The sequence below is a fragment of the Lemur catta genome, chromosome 15, assembly GCF_020740605.2.
Source record: "Lemur catta isolate mLemCat1 chromosome 15, mLemCat1.pri, whole genome shotgun sequence".
NCBI classification, from domain to species: Eukaryota; Metazoa; Chordata; class Mammalia; order Primates; family Lemuridae; genus Lemur; species Lemur catta.
Genome location: NC_059142.1, coordinates 41,822,193 through 41,840,767, shown reverse-complemented (window position 1 = coordinate 41,840,767; position 18,575 = coordinate 41,822,193). Strand labels below are relative to the sequence as shown.

General features: G+C 39.2%; 1 protein-coding gene across 3 annotated transcripts in view; it reads left to right on the top strand.

Moving 5' to 3' along the window:
- Window positions 1-18,575, top strand: part of LOC123620547 (leucine-rich repeat-containing protein 37A3-like) — a 54,059-nt gene that overhangs the window by 29,758 nt on the left and 5,726 nt on the right. For all 3 annotated transcript variants that reach the window (XM_045525876.1, XM_045525877.1, XM_045525878.1), the window contains 5 exons: window positions 3,959-4,030; window positions 4,648-4,722; window positions 12,906-13,024; window positions 15,302-17,088; window positions 17,434-17,538. In XM_045525876.1, coding sequence (XP_045381832.1) covers window positions 3,959-4,030; window positions 4,648-4,722; window positions 12,906-13,024; window positions 15,302-17,088; window positions 17,434-17,538 — 2,158 coding nt within the window. The remainder of the gene's footprint in view (window positions 1-3,958; window positions 4,031-4,647; window positions 4,723-12,905; window positions 13,025-15,301; window positions 17,089-17,433; window positions 17,539-18,575) is intronic.

Here is an 18,575-nt window from a genome sequence, read left to right as displayed (position 1 = left end):
TGAGGTCAGTAGTAATGTCTCCTCTTTCATTTCTGATTTAAATAATTTGAATCTTCTCTCTTTTTTTCTTGGTCAGTGTAGCTAAAGGTTTATCAGTTTTGTTGATATTTTCAAAGAACCAATTTTGATTATGTTGACTTTCTCTATTGTTTTTCTGTTCTCTATTTCATTTATTTCTGCTCTAATCTTTATTATTTCCTTTGTTTTTCTTGCTTTGCATTTAGTTTACTGAGTTTTTTTTTTTTTCCAGTTTGTTCAGGTGGATATTTAGGTGATTGGCTTGAGACTTTTAACATCAGCATTTATATCTATAAATTTCCTTCTGAGCATTGTTCTAGCTGCATCCCATTGTATTGACGTATGTATTTTCCTTTTGATTCATGTCAAAGTATTTTCTAATTTCTCTTATGATTTCTTCTTTGGCCCATTGGTTATTTAGGAATATGTTACTTTCTACATGTTTGTGAATTTCCCAAATTTATTTCTGTTATTGATATCTAATTTCATTTCACTATGCTTGGAGAACCTATTTTGTACGATTTTAGTCTTTTTAAATTTAGTGGGACTTGTCTTATGATCTAACATGGTCTATCCAGGAGGATGTTCTGTGTGTACTTGAGAAGAATGTGTCTTTTGCTATTTTAATGTTCCTAATGTTGGAAAGTGTTCTATAGGTGTCTGTTATGTCTAGTCATTTATAGTTGTTCAAGTCTTCCATTTCCTTGCTAATCTTCTGTCTAGTTGTTCTATCCTTTATTGAAAGTTGGGTATTGAAGTCTCCAGCCACTATTGCTGAATTATCTATTTTTTTACGTATTTATCTATTGTTTTACGTCTTTTAGGGTTCTGTTTTTAGATGCATATATATGTATAATCACTTTATCTTCTTAATGGATTGAATCTTTTGTCCTTATAAAAGTCCATCTTTGTTTCTAGCAACAATTTTTGTGTTAAGTCTATTTTGTCTGTTATTAGGATAGTCATTCCAGCTTTTCTTTTGGCTATTGTTTGCATTATATATCTTTTCCATTCTTTTAGTTTCAACCTATTTGTGTCTCTCAATCTAACGTGAGTTTCTGATACAGCATATAGTTGGATCATGTTTTTTAAAATCCATTCTGCCAATTTCTGCCTTCTAATTGGAGAATCTAATAAATTTATAGTTAATGTAATTAGTGATGAAGTAGGATCTACATCTGCCACTTTGCTACTTGTTTTTTCTATGTCTTATGTCTTTTTCATTCCTCACTTCCTCCATTATTGCCTTCTTTGTGTTAAATAGATATTTTCTAGTATACCATTTCAATTCCCTTATTTCTTTGACTATATTTTTTTGAGTCCTTTTTCTTACTGGTTGCCCTGGGATTACATTCTAGTCATTTAATCGTACTTTACAACATTCTAGTTCAGATTAATTCCAACTTAATTTCAATAGGATACAAAAATTTTGCTTCTCTAAAGTTCCACTCTCACATCTCCCTTTATACTGTTATTGTCACATATACGTCTTTATAGATTTTGTGTTCATCATGTGCATGTTAGGGCATAGCTTCAGCACTCAGCAAGGTAGTTTCCAGCTCCACCTTAGCTTTCCCTTACTGCTTGTGCAGAACCTCAGGATCAGCCAGAGATGAGAGTTTAGGGACTTCTCAGGTCTTTCCTGACCATGCCCACAGCCCTAAACCTGTGCATGACCTTCCAGATTCCCAGGAATATGTTTCATGGTCTTCCACTTTCCCAAGGATACGTTGGAGTGTTTCAAAGCCCCTATGGACATCTTATTCCTCAGCGTTTTCTATTAAGGTTTTGAATTAGGCTTTTTTTCTTTTTTTGCCCCAACTTTTATCCATTGCCTCATGCACCTGTGATGTTAAACACTTTTCCTGGAATTGTTTTCCACAGACACCCTCTGGGGAGAGGCTTTTAGCACCTGACAGCTCATGGTTGGGTCAAATAAAGACAAACGTTTCAAGTAAGGTCTTCCATGGAACCACCAGATAGGTCAAATAATGACAGTTCATTGGGGATGAGGCTTTGAAGGAGCTCCATCCAGCTCCATTCTGTTCCCTCGGGTACTTCGGATGTGAGCCATTTTTCAAGGCTACTACTGAGCTGGGGAGTGAGGAATGGTCTAGGGCAAGCTAAAACAACACCAATCTCACTGTTCTTACAGAAAGTCAGCCATTTTCCCTGAATAAATGCTCCTTGGGCTGCTGTAAGCTTTTAGGCAAATTTCCGGAGTTCTGAAAAAGTTGATTCTGGACACTTTTGCCATATCTTTTGTTGTTGCTTTTATGAAGAGATGAATTTTCAGATGTCTTTACTCCACCATTTTCACTGATGTCACCTACAACATGGTTTTAAATTTCTAAAGCCTCAATGATCATGGGCTAATCAAATACTTAATCACAGGAAATGATTAGGGAAAATGAATAAAAAGAGAAATGTAATTCTCAAGAGCTTCTCCCCATGAGTGGATGAAGTTTGAAAAGGGATTTTATATTTAGTTCTCTCAGAATTAAGGTTAAAATAACAACTATTTTAAACCTCTTTTCTTCATAGAAGATAAACACAGGCTTTGGATTCAGTACTGAGTTTAAATTCCATCTAACTAGCTTGGTGATCTAGGGCAAGTTATATAACCTCTCTGTGCCTCAGTATCCTCATTTATAAAGTGAGATAATAAATCTACCATGTGAGCTTACTGTGAGGATTAAATGTGAAATGGTAATCACCAGTGCCTTGCAGCGCAATAAATATCAGTTGTAATAATTGTTATTTTTATATTGTTCTGCAGTATACTGATGATTCTTGAGTAGAGTTAACCTATTATTCTTTTTTTTTTTTTTTTTTTTGAGACAGAGTCTCACTCTGTTGCCCGGGCTAGAGTACCTTGGCATCCGCCTACCTCACAGCAACCTCAAACTCCTGGGCTCAAGCAATCCTCCCGCCTCAGCCTCCTGAGTAGCTGGGACTATAGGCATGCGCCACCATGCCCGGCTAATTTTTTACATATATATTTTTAGTTGTCCAGCTAATTTCTTTCTATTTTTTTAGTAGAGACAGGGTCTCGCTCTTGCTCAGGCTGGTCTCGAACTCCTGAGCTCAAACGATCCACTCACCTCAGCCTCCCAGAGAGCTAGGATTACAGGCGTGAGCCACCACGCCAGGCCGAGTAGAGTTAACCTAAAGACAGATTTCCTTCTCTTCCTTCCCATTTCTTTTGTTTTATTTTTATTTGTTTATTTGTTTCTTTGTTTGCTTTAAAGAATTGAAAAGGAAATCTGTTCCAGCAGTTTGGAATAAAATTTACATCAAAAAATGAATTTATTCATGTTACTGATATTTAAACACAATATTATTTGTCAACGAACATTTATTAAATACCTAGTAAATTTCAGACACTGTGCCAGGCACGGGTATGACAATGACAATAAGGTGTGGTCCCTGCTGTCAAGGAGCTGACAGTCCAGGAGACTGACACGTGAACAGGTGATTACGTGCAAAGTAACCAAGGCTGTGATGTGATACAAGAATACCAGTGTGAGTATGTGATGAGAGTTCCCTTCTCTTAGATTTATCTCTTTTTCTTTAGCTCTAAAGCCAAGGATTTGGTCCACATTTTTCTTAACTGTGTGTATTAAACCATGATTTTTTTAATTTCTAGAGATGAAAGGCAAGCACCTCGAATTATGGAGGATAATTGGCATATTTGTTCCTTGCTATCCACTTTTTTTTTCCTATTTTTTCTCTTTCTCGTCTCCATTTTATCTTTTAGAAATGTGGGTAGTTCCCAAAGGAAGAGTGTTTTACAGAGTCTAAGGGTGATTTATAGGCAAAGACAGAAAATGATTTTTTTTACCTACAAGTTTCATACTAAAAAATGAATATCAACTTTTCATGTAGTCTCGTGCACACGGAAAATGCAGGTAATTTTAATTCCATTGCATTTTTTCAGAATTCTCAATCAAAATCCTCTGGCCACTGTTGAAGATTCATATCTTTATAAATTGCCAGCATTAAAATATCTGTAAGTATTACAGTAATCTCATGAGTCATGGGATGATTTCTTCCCTTGTATTTTATTTGCATCAAAGATCAAATATTTTGACTTTAGGCTAAAAAGTCATAATTTAAATTTTAACTAGGTTATTGAAAAAAAGTTATTGGCAATGACGAGGGATTAAGAAAGGAGGTATGATGGGTAAGACAGCCAGCAGGGGAAGAGAGCAGTGCTGAAGAACACATACAGATATAGAATGCACAGATGCATGTAGGAACATCATTTATCCCAGAAAGCAAGGAGGAATAGGTGTTCACTATTTTAAAAAGAAAAAATAGAGTAAATGATCAAGAGAGGTGAATGCAATACTAAAATGGGAAGATAATGGTTTAAAAGTACGTAAGTTCTATTATTCAATGCCATTAATTGGCATTGCATCATTTGACGATGCAAATGAACATAATAATCACATTTCTTCAATAAGAGCTGTCTAGAATTATCTTCAATGGCAAATAAACTCTTGAGCTGGCTTGTTTTATAGAGAAGCCAAAATTGAAGTGATGATAAGTCTTTGAAATATCTTTTTAAGTATAGAATTTTTGTATTGGGGTTCATATCATGACTGTTTGGGCTTTCTCCTTCAGAGACGTGGGAACAACACAAGTCTCACTTACAACAATTGAGAACATCCTCATGGAAACTCTTGAGTTGGAAAAACTGTAAGTTACTTTTTTTCTTAAATTAATTTTCACTTAGTTGTTTTTTTAGGTTTCTATTTTCTTAAGTCAGGTTTATTGAAGTATACTTTTCATGTAATAAAATTCCCCTTTTTTTTTTTTTTTTTTTTTTTTTTTGAGACAGAGTCTCTGTTGCCTGGACTAGAGTGCCAGGCATCAGCCTAGCTCACAGCAACCTCAAACTCCTGGGCCCAAGCAATCCTCCTGCCTCAGCCTCCCGAGTAGCAGGGACTACAGGCATGTGCCACCATGCCCGGCTAATTTTTTTATATATATATATTTTTAGTTGTCCAGCTAATTTCTTTCTATTTTTTTAGTAGAGACGAGGTCTCGCTCTTGCTTTAGCTAAGGCTAAAATTCACCCTTTTTAAGTGTACAGTTCAAAGAGTTGTGACAAATGCATAGTTATGTAACCACCATCACATTCCCAACATAGAACATTCCTGTCGCCCTAAAAAGGCTTCTCATGTTCCTCTGCAATCAATCCCCTCCTCCCACCACCAGCCCCTGGCAACCACCAATCTAATTTCTGTTCCTATAGTTTGGCCTTTTCCAGACTGTCTTATAAATGAAATCAAATAGTGTGTAGCCTTTTCTCTTTGGCTTCTTTCACTTAGCATAAGGTTTTTGAGATTATGCTACTATCCGTGTTGTTGTATCCATAAGTCCAGTTGGTCCTCTCCTCATCCACAGATTCAACCAACCACAGATGGGGAATATTTGGAAAAAATAAAAATATAAAATAACAATAAAAATAATATAAATTTTAAAAATACAGTATAACAACTATTTATATAGCATTTATACTGTATTAGGTATTCTAAGTAATCTAGAGATGATTTAAAGTGTACTGGAGATTATATGCGAATAGCATATCATTTTATACAGGCGTTTGAGCATCCACAGATTTTGGTATCTCCAGAGAGTCCTGGAACCAATCCCCCATTGATACTGAGGGACAACTGTTCATTCCTTTTTATTGCTGAGTAGTATTCCAGTTGTATAGATATATCAGTTTACCCATTCATCAGTTTATGGACATCTGGGTTGTTTCCAGTTTTTTGGCAATTATGAATAAAGCTGCTAAAAACTCTCATATGCATGAAACATATACTTTCATTTCTTTCAGGCAAATACCTAGGGGTGGGATTGCTGCATCACATGCTAAGTGCATATTTAACTTGTTAAGAAACTGCTAAACTGTTTCCTAAAGTGGCTGTACCATTTTGCATTCCCATGGGCAGTGTGAAAGTTGCAGTTGCTTCACAGCATCAGCAGATCCTTATATTTCAGTTTTTTTAAAAAAATTATAGCCTTTCTAATAGTAGGTGTGTAGTGGAATCTCATTGTGGTTTTAATTTGCATTTCTTTAATAGCTGATGATGTGGAATGTCTATTCGTGTGCAAATATCTTCTTTACTGAATTGTCTGTTCAAATCTGACCCCGTATTTTAATTAGATATTTATTCTTTTTTAGTTTTAAGAGTGCTTTCTATACTCTAGATATAAGTCATTTGAGATATGTGTTTAGTAGATATCTTCTCTCGGTTGTGGTTTGTCTTTTCATTCTATTAAAAGTGTTTTCTGAAGAAGAGAAGTTTTTAGTTTTGATTAACTCTCATTTAGCAATTTTTTTCTTGTGTGCTTTGTGCTTTTCTGTGTCTTAGCTAAGACATTTTTGTCAAAGAACCCATTGTCTAATCCAAAGTAACAAGGATTTTTCTCCTATGTTTCCTTCCAGAAATTGTATAGTTATTAATATCTTTAGGTCTATGATTCATTTTGAGTTAATTTTCATGTATGGTGTGATGTATTTCAATTTTTTGCAGTTTTAAAAACTATTTCTTTAGGGTCCTGTGTGGTAGTTTGGTATACAACTTACCGCAGCTTAAATTGTGCCGCCACCCCCCCCCAATATGGAGGCAAGCTAAATAGAAACCTGCTGTTATTCCAAGGCTAGGTGAGAAGACTACACAAGCTTAGTATGGAAAAAGGCCCTCATTTAGCACTCTGCTCCAATCGTTTTTGCCAGATCACTCTCTTATCCTCACCATGTCAGGCCCATCTTACTGCTCTAGCCTCATCTTTCTCAACGTCTTGCAGCGTCTTCCACATTAGCTAGATGCCTTCCTCTCTGGGTTGTCAAAGTCGTCATCATCAACCAGCTTTCTCAGTTGTCCGAGGTAGTGGGGTTCTCTCTGCTTTCTTCTTGACCAGTAGTGGATAGGAAAGTGTTCTCATTCTCTGTAGCCCTTTGCCACCAAGGCCATAAAGAGATTAAAGCAACTGCCATGTGGAAGTTCATTATCGGAAGTCCTCAGGAGTTTACACACTTACATACAAACTAAGTAGGCCAGCTCATGTGAGTCTTAACTGTTGTGAGTAATGGTTGTTTTTTTTTTTTTTTTTTAAGAGATAGGGTCTCACTCTGTTGCCTAGGTTGGAGTGCAATGGCATGATCATAGCTCACTATAACCTCCAACTCCTGGGCTCAAGCAATTCTCCCGCTTCAGCCTCCTGAGTAGCTGGGGCTACAAGCATGCACCACCATGCCCAGTTAATTTATTTTTGGTTTTGGTCTTTGGAGAGACAGGTCTCGCTATGTTGGCTAGGCTGGTCTTGAACTCCTGGCCTCAAGTGACCCTCCCACCTCGGCCTCCCAAAGTGCTGGGATTACAGGCATGAGCCACCACGCCCAGCTGTGTAATGATCTTTAATGCATATTGAAAAATTATTATTCTCAAATAAGGATACTCTATAGCTCAGGTCATTTGCAGTCTCAAAGATCTGTCAGTATATAGTAAAACGATTCTTTACGTTTATCATTACTTGTATAATTTCTAGCTCATACATTTTAATGAGTAATAAAAACTACAATACTTCTTACGAAGTGTCCTTGCTAAAAATATTCCCTTGTGATTATAATCAAGTTGATTGAGGAACATTGCATAAAACAATTGGCTTGACTGCTTCAAAAATATCAGTGCCATAAAAGATTTTAAAAAGATGGGGAAGCATTCTAAACTGAAGGAGACTAAAGAATTATGAAAATTAAATGCAATATTTAATGTTTGATTAGATTCTGGATTTTCTTTAAATGCCATGACATGATCAGGACAATTGGGAAAATTTGTGTATGGACTATATATAGTAAAAAATGATATTAACGTTAAATTTCATTTTGGGTGGTAATAGCATCACGGTTATATAGGAAAATGCCTTGGTTCTTAGGGGCTGCATGCTGAAGTATTTAGTGGTGAAGGGTCATTATGTCTGCAACTTTCTCTCCGATGGTTTGCCCAGACAATGTATAGACATACACACATGGAAAGCAAATGTGGCAAAGTGTTAACAACTGTTGAATCCAGGTGAAAGGTATGCAGATGTTCATTATACTATTTTTTCAAGTTTTTTGTAGATTTGAAAATTTTCAGAATAAAAATTTGGAGCCAGGAAAGCAATAACAAAAACTTTGTGTCAAGTTTAAGAATGGTATATATATAAAATGCTAGGTTACTGTTCTGGGTCCTTTCTTTTTATATGAAGATCAGAGGCTTCCACTGGACCCAAAGGAATCATATTAGTCACCTGTAATTAATCCTTTATACATTTGAAAGATGTGTCAGGCCAACTTACTGGATGCAGTTTTAATCTAAAACTCTATATATCATACTCCCAACTTACAGCCTTATATGTATGCATGAAACACACTTGTTTCCATGGTCCTAATGTGGTCCTAATAAAATCATCCTTTTGGAGGGCGCAGAGAATACCCCAAACAACCCAAGGTAGGAGAGCATCATTACTTTTCTGGCAGTCTCTGCAAGTGAGCAACTAGAGCAGTTAACATTTATTGAGCATTCACTGTGCACCAGGCACTTTTCAGGTATTGATTCATTTGATTCTCAAAGCTTATTAGAGGTAGGTGCTGTCATAATGAGGAGGCTAAGGAACAGAGATTAAGCAATTTGTCCAAGTTCACATTATTAGCAGAGCTGGTATTTGAGCCTAATATGGAGTCTGCATTCTTAATCACCATGCTATACTGCTTAAGGTTAACCTTGAGAATTTACTCCAGTTACTTTGTATCTTCTTGAAACTGCCCCAGTAAACCACAACGATAGGCTAATCAATTATCTTGGTTATCTTTTTTGCCCAAATTTATATTTCGACCAAATTAAACCTACCAGAAAGATGAAAGAATAGAACAATGTACACCCATGAGACCTTCATGTGGATTCAATTGTTAACATACATACTTTTCTTTCTTTCTTTCAAATATTAAACCAACATTGCATATTCCAGGGATAAACACCACTTCATCACAATATATTGTCTTTGTATATATTGGATTTGATTTGCTAAAATTTTGTCTGGAACTTTTGCCTCTACGTTCATGAGGGATATTGCTCTGTAGTTTTTTCTTGTCTAATTTTGATGAGGTAAAACCTGGCCTTATAAATGAATGGGAAGTATTCCCTTCTCTTCAATTTTCTGGAAGAGTTTGTGTAGAATTAATATTACTTTTTCCTTAAATGTTTAATGGAATTACCAGTGAAGCCATATAGGATTTGAACTTTCTTTGTGGGAAAGTTTTAAACTACCCATTCAATTAATTTAACAGTGATACTTAAGTTACATATTGATTCTTTAGTAAACTTTAGTAATTTATGTCTTTAAAGGAATTTGTCCATTTCCTCTTGAGTTGAATTTATTGGTATAAAGTATTTTATAATAATTCCTTATCATTTTGATATCTATAAAGTCTATAGGGATGTTATCCCTTTCATTCCTGATATTAATAATTTGCGTCTTCTCTCTTCTTGGTCATCTAGAGGTTTACCAATTTTATTGATCCTCTCTAAGAACCATCTTTTTGTTCCACTGATTTCTTTAATTTTTTTTTTTTTTTTTGTGAGACAGGGTCTCACTCTGTTGCTCACGCTAGAGTGCAGTGGCATCATTACAGCTCACAGCAACCTCAAATTACTGGGCTCGAGTAATTCCTGCTTCAGCCTCCCAAAGCTGGAACTACAGGCATGTGCCACCACACCTGGCTAATTTTTAACTTTTTTGGAGAGATGGGGTCTCACTATGTTGTGCAAGCTCGTCTCAAACTCCTGGGCTCAGGTGATCCTCTCACTGCCTCAGCTTCCCAAAGCGCTGGGATTACAGGCATGAGCCACTGCACCCAGCCTGATTTCATTTTTTTGTTTTTCATTTTATTTCACTTATTTCTGCTTTGTTCTTTATTTCCGTTCTTCTCCATACTCTGGGATTAATTTGCTCTTCCTTTTCTGATTTGTTGAGGTAGAAGCTGAAGAAACTGAGTACTGCTTTAGCATCACCCTACATGTTCACCTATTGTGTTTTCAGTTTCAGTCAGTTCAAAATGGTTTTTAATTTCTGTTTTGATTTCTTTGATCCCTGGGGTTACTTAGAAATGTGTTGTTTAGGCCAGGCATGGTGGCTCATGCCTGTAATCCTAGCACTTTGGGAGGCCGGGGAGAGAGAATCGCTTGAGGCCAGGAATTCAAGACCAGCCTGAGCAACACAGCGAGACCCCATGTCTACAAAAATTAGAAAAAATAGCTGGGTGTGGTGGCACGTGCCTGTAGTCCTAGCTACTTGGGAGGCTGAGGCTGGAGGAATGCTTCAGCCCAGGACTTTGAGGTTAAAGAGAGCCATGATGACGCCACTGCACTATAGCCCGGGCAATAGAGCTAGACCTTGTCTGAAGAAAAAAAAAAGGGAAAAAAGAAATGTATTGTTTAGTTTCCAAATATTTGGGAATTTTTCAGATCTTTCTGTTGATTTCTAATTTAATTCCATTATGGTCAGAGAAGAGAGAACCTATATTGAATGACGTGAATCCTTTTGAATATATTGAAATTTGTTTTATGGCCCAGAATATAAGTTGTTGCACAACTCGCTGATGCTGTGTTTGTTTTTGTTGCTTTGTTTTGCTGCTTCTTATGTTGCATGTGGGTAGTTTCTATTGCAATGCCTTCCTATTCACTGATCTTTTCTTCTGCAGTGTCTAATCTGCCATTCATTGTGTCCTGTGTATTTTTCATCTAGACATTGTAGTTTTTAATACCTAGTTCAGTCTCAGTCTGTTTTATATCCTCTATGCCTCTACTTAACATTTTTAGTCTTTAAGTTTTTGAAATAACTGTTTTAATGTCCTTGTCTGGTCATTTTAACATCTGTGTAGGTTCTGAGTTGGTTTTGATTGATTGCTTTTTCCCTTCAATATGGGTCGTATTTTCTTGCTTCTTTGCATGCTTGGTGATTTTCTATTTGATTCTAGACATTGTGAATTTGAGTTTGTTGAGAGTACCCATTGCCCCATGAATCACGAGGTTTTCCAGTCTAGCTTGTGGTAACGGGCACTATTCCTAATCCTGTGCAATATCTGATTATTCTTCTGTCTAATCCTTTTGGGTGGTTCTTTTCCTAGGCTCAAGGAGTTTCTTCACACACACGCACCAATCAGTACTTTGCTGAATGCTAAGGCGATCCCTCTGCCTATCCCGGAATTCCCTGTCTGTGTGCCTCTTTTCTCTCTAGTACTTTGCAAGGTGGGAATTCTTGCCACTTTGGTTTTCCCAGACTCTCAGCTCCATTTCCTTAATCAGAGAGTCCACCGGTCTATGCCTGAGTTTCCTCTCCCTGCACCACGGCCCGGAAACTCTCTCAAAGCGGTAAGCTAGGGCAGTCACAGGTCGCACTTCATTTACTTCCCATCTCACAGAGATCACTGTTCTTCATTGCCTGATGTCCAGTGTCTTGAAACCTGTCGTTTAATATATTTTATCTGGTATTTTTAGTTGTTTCAGGCACAAGGCTCAATGTCCCTATTACTCCATCTTGGCCTGAAGCCAATACTATTCTTTAAGTCTGTTTTGTTTTGATCCAGGATCCAATCAAAGATGAGGCATTGCATGGCATGTCTTTGTTTCCTTTTGTCTAAAACATTTCTCTACCTTTTTTGGTCTTTTGTGACATTGGCACTTTTGAATAGTCTAAGACAGTTGTCTTATAAATTCTCCCATGATCTGGATTTGTCTGTTTCCTCATGATTAGATTCAGGTTAAACATTTTTGGGACGAATACTACATAGGCGATGTATCCTTCCTACCTCATGACTTCAGGTGGCCCATGATGCTAAGTTTAATCACTTGATTAAGGTGTTATCTTCCAGATGTCTCCATTGTAAAAGTATCTTTTCCCTTGGTAATTAATAATCTCTGTGGTGATACTTTGGTATCAGTGAAGATCCTGTTCTCAAACATCTTTTTACCCAACTGTGCATCCGTGGTGATCCTCATCTGAATCAATTATTATGTTGGTGGTTGCAAAATGACACTTTTCTAATTCTGTCATTCTTCTACATTTATTAGCTGGCATTCTATTAAACAAGGACCCCTCCCTTTTCTTTTACAGTATCCATGTGAATTCATGGATTCTTCTTTATAGTAATTATGTGGTACCTTACTATCGTCATTATTCTTTTGAATGCTCAAATTGTCCAGGTTTGGCCAATGCAATCTCCACTATTGTTTAACCCCACAATATGGATTAAACTAAGCTGTTATTTATGCCCAGAGTAATTTCTAACATTTACCACTCTCAACAGTAATTGAGAAAGGGACTTCAGAAGTTGGGGGCTTATTTGGACTTTTCTTAGAAGTCGATCTTCTTGCTGTGTACTCTCAATCCAAATTGAGACTTTTGAGTGGGGAAAAGATAACTTCTGAGTTAAACTACAAATCAAATCACCCAATTTTAATCCCTTTTATTTTATTTTTATGTTTTAAGAGATAAGTTCTTGCTATGTTGCGCAGGCTGGTCTTGAACTCTTGGCCTCAAATGGTCCTCCTTCCTCAGCCTCCCATGGGACTAGAATTGCAGGTGTAAGCTACCATTCCTGGCAACTCTAATCTCTATCACCTTTATTCTAGGCATACCATACCCACTGCCATGCTCACCCACCTCTGTCCTTCCTATCGGCCATCTGGTTCCTACCCAACAACTGACCAGGCCATATGCCTCAAGAACTCCTTTTTGCCTACGCCTGTGGTAGCCTTGGCCTGCCTCTTTTACCAACAGAAGATTGGTACCTACTTTACGTTAATTTAATTCTCTGTTTCCATTTATAGGATCTTACCTAGCCGTCTGGCCTGCTGCCTCTGCCAATTTAAAAGTAATATTGAGACTGTCTGCAAGACAGTGAAGCTACAGTGTGAGAATGCATGTCTGACAAGCACCACAGATTGTCGTGAGTCTAAATTGCCTGATGATAAATGTTTTAATTTTTATTTGCTGTTTAATTTTTAATTGTTAATTGATAGTTTTTAAGCTAATGATGTCATTGCTTTATTTTTATTCATTCATTCAGAGTTAAACTCCCTAAATTTCTGAACTACTCCCTTGCTGAAAGTCAAGTTCTCAGTTATTATTATGTAACTTAATAATATAACTGTTCCATGTCCATAAAGGACCAGGAGGAAGGAATGGAAGGGCAAGGGCATAACATTATTGGCCACAACTGTGTACTGTGCCCTTTGCTTGGTGTTTTGCCTCCTGGTGACAACTTGTCCACACAGCACATCGCAGTTTATAAACTGGTTTTATATGCATTAGTTCTCAAGTGCCCTCTGCTTTATAGGACAGATGTAGATCTGGTTTTGGTTTGTTTGTTTTTAAAATTTTATAGAAGAGTAAAAGTGACTCTGTTTTATTTGGAAGCTGAGAGTTTCTGGTTCCACAGCCAGAAAATGCTACCTGGCTCTTCTAACGGAATGGAGGGCTCTTCCATTCTTAGACTGTCCAACTCTGAACTTGCTCTGAATCTTAAGCTTTTCTAGCCACAGAGCAAACACTCAGGTGCTTTTAAGTGTTTTTCTACATATTGGGTTTATTAGCGCTAACTTCATGACTTCCAAAATGCGACTGCTTTCATGTCCAGACAACCTGAATACGGGTCTCTACCAGTGACACGGGGCAGATAATCAATAAGAACACTTTGCTACTTATAGAAACACAGTGTTGCTCACTTTCTACAACAGTTCTTCACCAACTGTATTATATTATTCCATTCTTCCCCAGAGGTGGGCAGAACAAACATTTTTAATCTTGTTTTACAGATGAGGACAAACAAGATCAGAGGCGTTAAGTGCCGTAGCCTATCGCCAGGTCTTCTGTCCCCAACTCTGGGTTCTCCACAAGCCCATGTTCCTTCTTTCTCATAGTGCTTACCTACTCCTTGGACCCTCACCACCACCACAAAAACTTTTAATTCTGGAAAAGAAACCCAGCTACACCATGGTACACTTGTCCTTCATGCAGTTAGAAGGTTTGGATGGTACCCCAAGTAAAGCTGGAAATTACAGAAATGAAATAAAAGCAAAGTAGGCATCTGACAAAAGTTGCTTTTTCCCTTCTGCCTCAAGTAATTACCTCAAGTAATGGTTTTTTGGTTTTTTTTTTTTTGAGACAGAGTCTCACTCTGTTGCCTGGGCTAGAGTGCCGTGGCGTCAGCCTAGCTCACAGCAACCTCAGACTCCTGGGCTCAAGCGATCCTCCTGCCTCAGCCTCCCAAGTAGCTGGGACTACAGTCACGCACCACCATGCCCGGCTAATTTTTTCTCTATATATTTTTAGTTGTCCAGCTAACTTCTTTCTATTTTTTTAGTAGAGACGGGGTCTCGCTCTTGCTCAGGCTGGTCTGGAACTCCTGAGCTCAAACAATCCGCCCGCCTCGCCCTCTCAGAGTGCCAGGATTACAGGCATGGGCCACCACGCCTGGCCCTCAAGTACTGTTTATCCAGAAATTTCTGTCACTCCTTCAATTTATTGAACATTCCACACAGGCATACAATCTGGCAAATTAAAACTCTCTTCACGTCCACCCAAGATCCCTGCCCAAATTTAAGGAAAGAACCGGGATGGACCTACTGGTTTCTGTGTGGAGAGAGCCTCCTATCCTGGGTGCCAGTACACATGGCCGCAGGGGCCTCGCAGAGGAACTGGCGGGGAGGCGGAGAAGGCCGTGTCCAGAGGAGGACCTCTCAGCAGTGGGCGTGGGGCCTGTGCTCTCGCTCCCCTCAGGGGACTGTCTTTCGTCCTGTTCCTCTGTGATGGCAGCGAGAACGCAGGCGTGCCCCCTGCATGTGAGCAGGACAGCACGGGCTAGGGGAGCCTGAGGAAGCAGATCCGCAGAGAGGCTGCCTCAGTGGGGGGCGCTCGGCTTCCACCCTGGGCTTGGGCTGAGTGCTGGGCCCTTGCGGACCAGTGGAATAATCCTACATAGAGTTGCTGTATTTCACATTATGAAATGTTCTCAGTAGGTAGCCACTGTTTCAAAAGATGCCTCTTTCTCCTTTTGCTGTGGCCGCCTCATAGGTTTCAGTTTGGGTTAGTTTTTCTCCTCTCTGAATGGCACTCACCTGTTTGGTGACTGATGATTTCTTTGACTGGATATATGGTTGTTGCCTGAAAAAAAGCTGCTCCATCAGTCTTCCATGATCAAAACCAGTCTCTTCTTTTTTGACAGGTGAAGAAGCATCTCTAGGGAATACAGAAGGATCGCTCATGAAGGTATTACAAGCCCGAAAGAAGCACACCAGCACTGAGCTGACTATTGAGCCAGAGGCACCCTCGGATAAACATGGCATCAGCTTGTCAGGCTTCACGAACAAGCCGCTGGACTTCAATGACGAAAGCGATGTTATTAGTGAACTAAATTACATATTGCCTTACTTCTCAGAGGGAAATCTAGAAGATGTAGAATCAACGTTATTACTGTTCATTAAACTGCTTTTTTCAAACGAACAAGATGGAGACAAGCCCCTGAGTCATCTGCAAAACAATATAAAGACCCCCTCTCTTCAACCTGCATCCAACAATCCAATGTACACAAATAAACTGAGGAAACTCTATTTCCTGAAAAATTTATTACATGCAGAAATTCAAGAAAAAATTGATGAGGTTAAAAAGAAAGAAAAAGCTACCATGCTTATGCAGTCCAGCCGTTTAGGTCCCAAATTTAAACGCCAAATCTTTCCCAAAAAATTGGAAACCGCTCAACCACAGGAAAACAGCCTGGCAGAGACTGAGGGTATAGGGAAAAGGCGGCAGAGGATGAAGATAGTCCTCAAGGGGCCCAAGGGCATAAGGAAAAAGCTCTTAGTAGAGGAGAGAATCAGGAGGAAACAGAGTGCCTGGCCAGTTGCAAAGGAAATTGCCGAAGCGAGAAGGCTTGGGAGACCAGTCCCAAGTGAACTGGAACAGCTTCCCGGAGTGCAGAGCCCCAAGAAGTTTGTGGGAAGCTCCTTGCACACCAAGCCTTCGTTCACGCAGGAGCATGAGGCAGCTGTCTCTTCTTTACTGCAACAGGTCTCGGTGGGCGTGCCTGCTGCTCCCACCACTGCAAAACCCCCACCTAAGGTTAAAAACAAATCAAAAGACTTGACCGACACCATTTTTGTTTTAGAAGACGCAAATGCTAGAGTTAAAACTATGGAGGCTGCTAAGCCAATCGTACATTCCAGAAAAAAATACCGCTTTCGTAAAACTCATTCCCATGTGGCCCATGGGACACCCAAGGGCAAACTAAGTCAAGAGGTCAAAACGGAAAGTTTGCTCAAAAGACTGGTGTTTGCAAACAGGCCTCCGTTCTCTCCAGTCAGGAGCCTCATCAATTCCCCTTCACGTGAAGCTTTTTCATCTTCAGGAGACCCGAGTCATCAGGAGAATCCTTTTCCAGAGTTATTTTCCCTTTCAGAAGTTTCTACAGCACACATTGGTACATCCCCTGAAGGAAATGCAAAGATTTCTGTAGCAAGCACTGCTGTGCCCGAAGAAGCTGTCCCTGAAAGCCCAACCTATGAGAATCCTTCCACTGCAGGGTCCACTGGGGCTGCATTCAACATAATGCCAACGGTTAAAGAAGCCAGCGACACCCAGTGGGAATACCACAACACCGGCACTGACTTCACCCCCATGCCCCACGGCTTTAATTATCCCGTGAGCTCATCCCCAGGTGATCAGTTTGAAATGCAGCTAAACCAGCAGCTACGATCCCTCATCCCCAACAATGACGTTCGAAGGCTCATTGCTCACGTCATCCGGACTTTGAAAATGGACTGTTCTGAGAGCCGTGTGCACTTGGCCTGTGCCAAGCTCATCGCTAGAACAGGCCTCCTGATGAAGCTTCTCAGTGAGCAGCAAGAAGTGAAAGTATCCAAGGCAGAATGGGACACAGATCAATGGAAAACCGAGAACTATATCAGTGAGAACACAGAACCCCAGAGCGAGCAGAAAGAGCAGGAGTCAAGTGAGGTGAGGACAACTGCAGAAACAGGATGGACTTTTCCATCATTTAGCACAGGCCATGAAAACACCCACGCAGTGAGACCCGGGTAGACAGGCCCATATTTTGTCCTGGCCGTGACACTGATCTCCCACTTTGCTCATTTAGGGAATGAAATAGACTTAACACTCAAGATAAATTGTAGAGCAAAATGCTTAATAATAAGATTATGTAACACATTAAACTTGGTATGTTCTTTAAGAACCTGTAAGCTACTTACCTGGAAGAATGGGGTTTTGAATAGTTAGCTTTCATCCTTTCTGTCTCTTTGTTTGGTTTTTTTTTTTTTTTAATTGTTCTTTCCTTTTTTCTAGCTCACTAAAAAAGTTCCAAGATATGGCTATAACAACAAACTCATCTTGGCAATATCTGTGACTGCAACAGTGACGATTTTGATTATAATTTTCTGTCTCCTTGAGGTAAGGACAACAGTTAATTCAGGTCTCCAGAATACATCCTTTACAATAGATTCAGAACCCATGAATTGAAAATCAAATCTACTTTCCTACCTACTATTACTTGACATTCCTCTTCAGTCACTAAGACTGAGGTATGCTTTGTTCTTTTATTGCAAAGTATATACAAGGATTTTTGAAGTAACCCCACTCCCAGGAGGTCACTGTGGATTGAAACCAAGTTAACAAACCACGATGCTATTTTGAGAAGTTAAAGTTAAGAAAGCTAAAGTTGATATGACAGCAAAATTTTTCCAACCCAAAACTATGTCAACAATTTGATGTACTCACCAATCACTCTCATTCTACCACTGATTTCTTTCTTTGTTGCTGAAATATATTATCTCCACCCTCACTGAGCTGTCATCACCCTGGGGAGAAAGGACACAGGCAAAGATAGAAGTGTCATCTTGTAGATTCAATAGATTCAGGTAGCATCTTCCTCCAGTGTGTAAGGCATTGTCTAAATAGGTCCAGTTAAAGCCCTGTGGCTAAACCCTGCATCCAGCTACTCTAAGGTGTGTCATATTTACAGTGGCTCCTTCCTGGAGCTTGCCTCCATTTACCTTTTGTTCAATTTCATAATGGTCTATTACTTTTCACAGCAGGTAGGTTCTAGCATATTAAAAGACTGGTTTAATAAGGTGACAATCATGACTCTACCCTACCAATCCAAATTAATTTACCTTTTCTCCTGTCGTGGCCACCCTCTATTCCAGCCAAAGCAGCCCCACACCGTACCCCAGTCACACCATGCCCATCCCTGCTTTCGTCTGCACCTCAACCCATCTACAATTCTCTTATTTCACTCTGCCCGTGGAAATCCTGTGAAGCTGTCAAAAGCCAGCTCACGTTCATCTTTCTTCTTGATGCCTTCCCTGAATACTCCAGCCCTCCTGGTCCTAGTCCCTCTGTGAGATTTGTCACCATTTCTTAGAGGCCATGGTGAAGCATTTTCCCCTCCCCTCAGAACTTAAAAATGTGGCAAACAATTTTTTTAA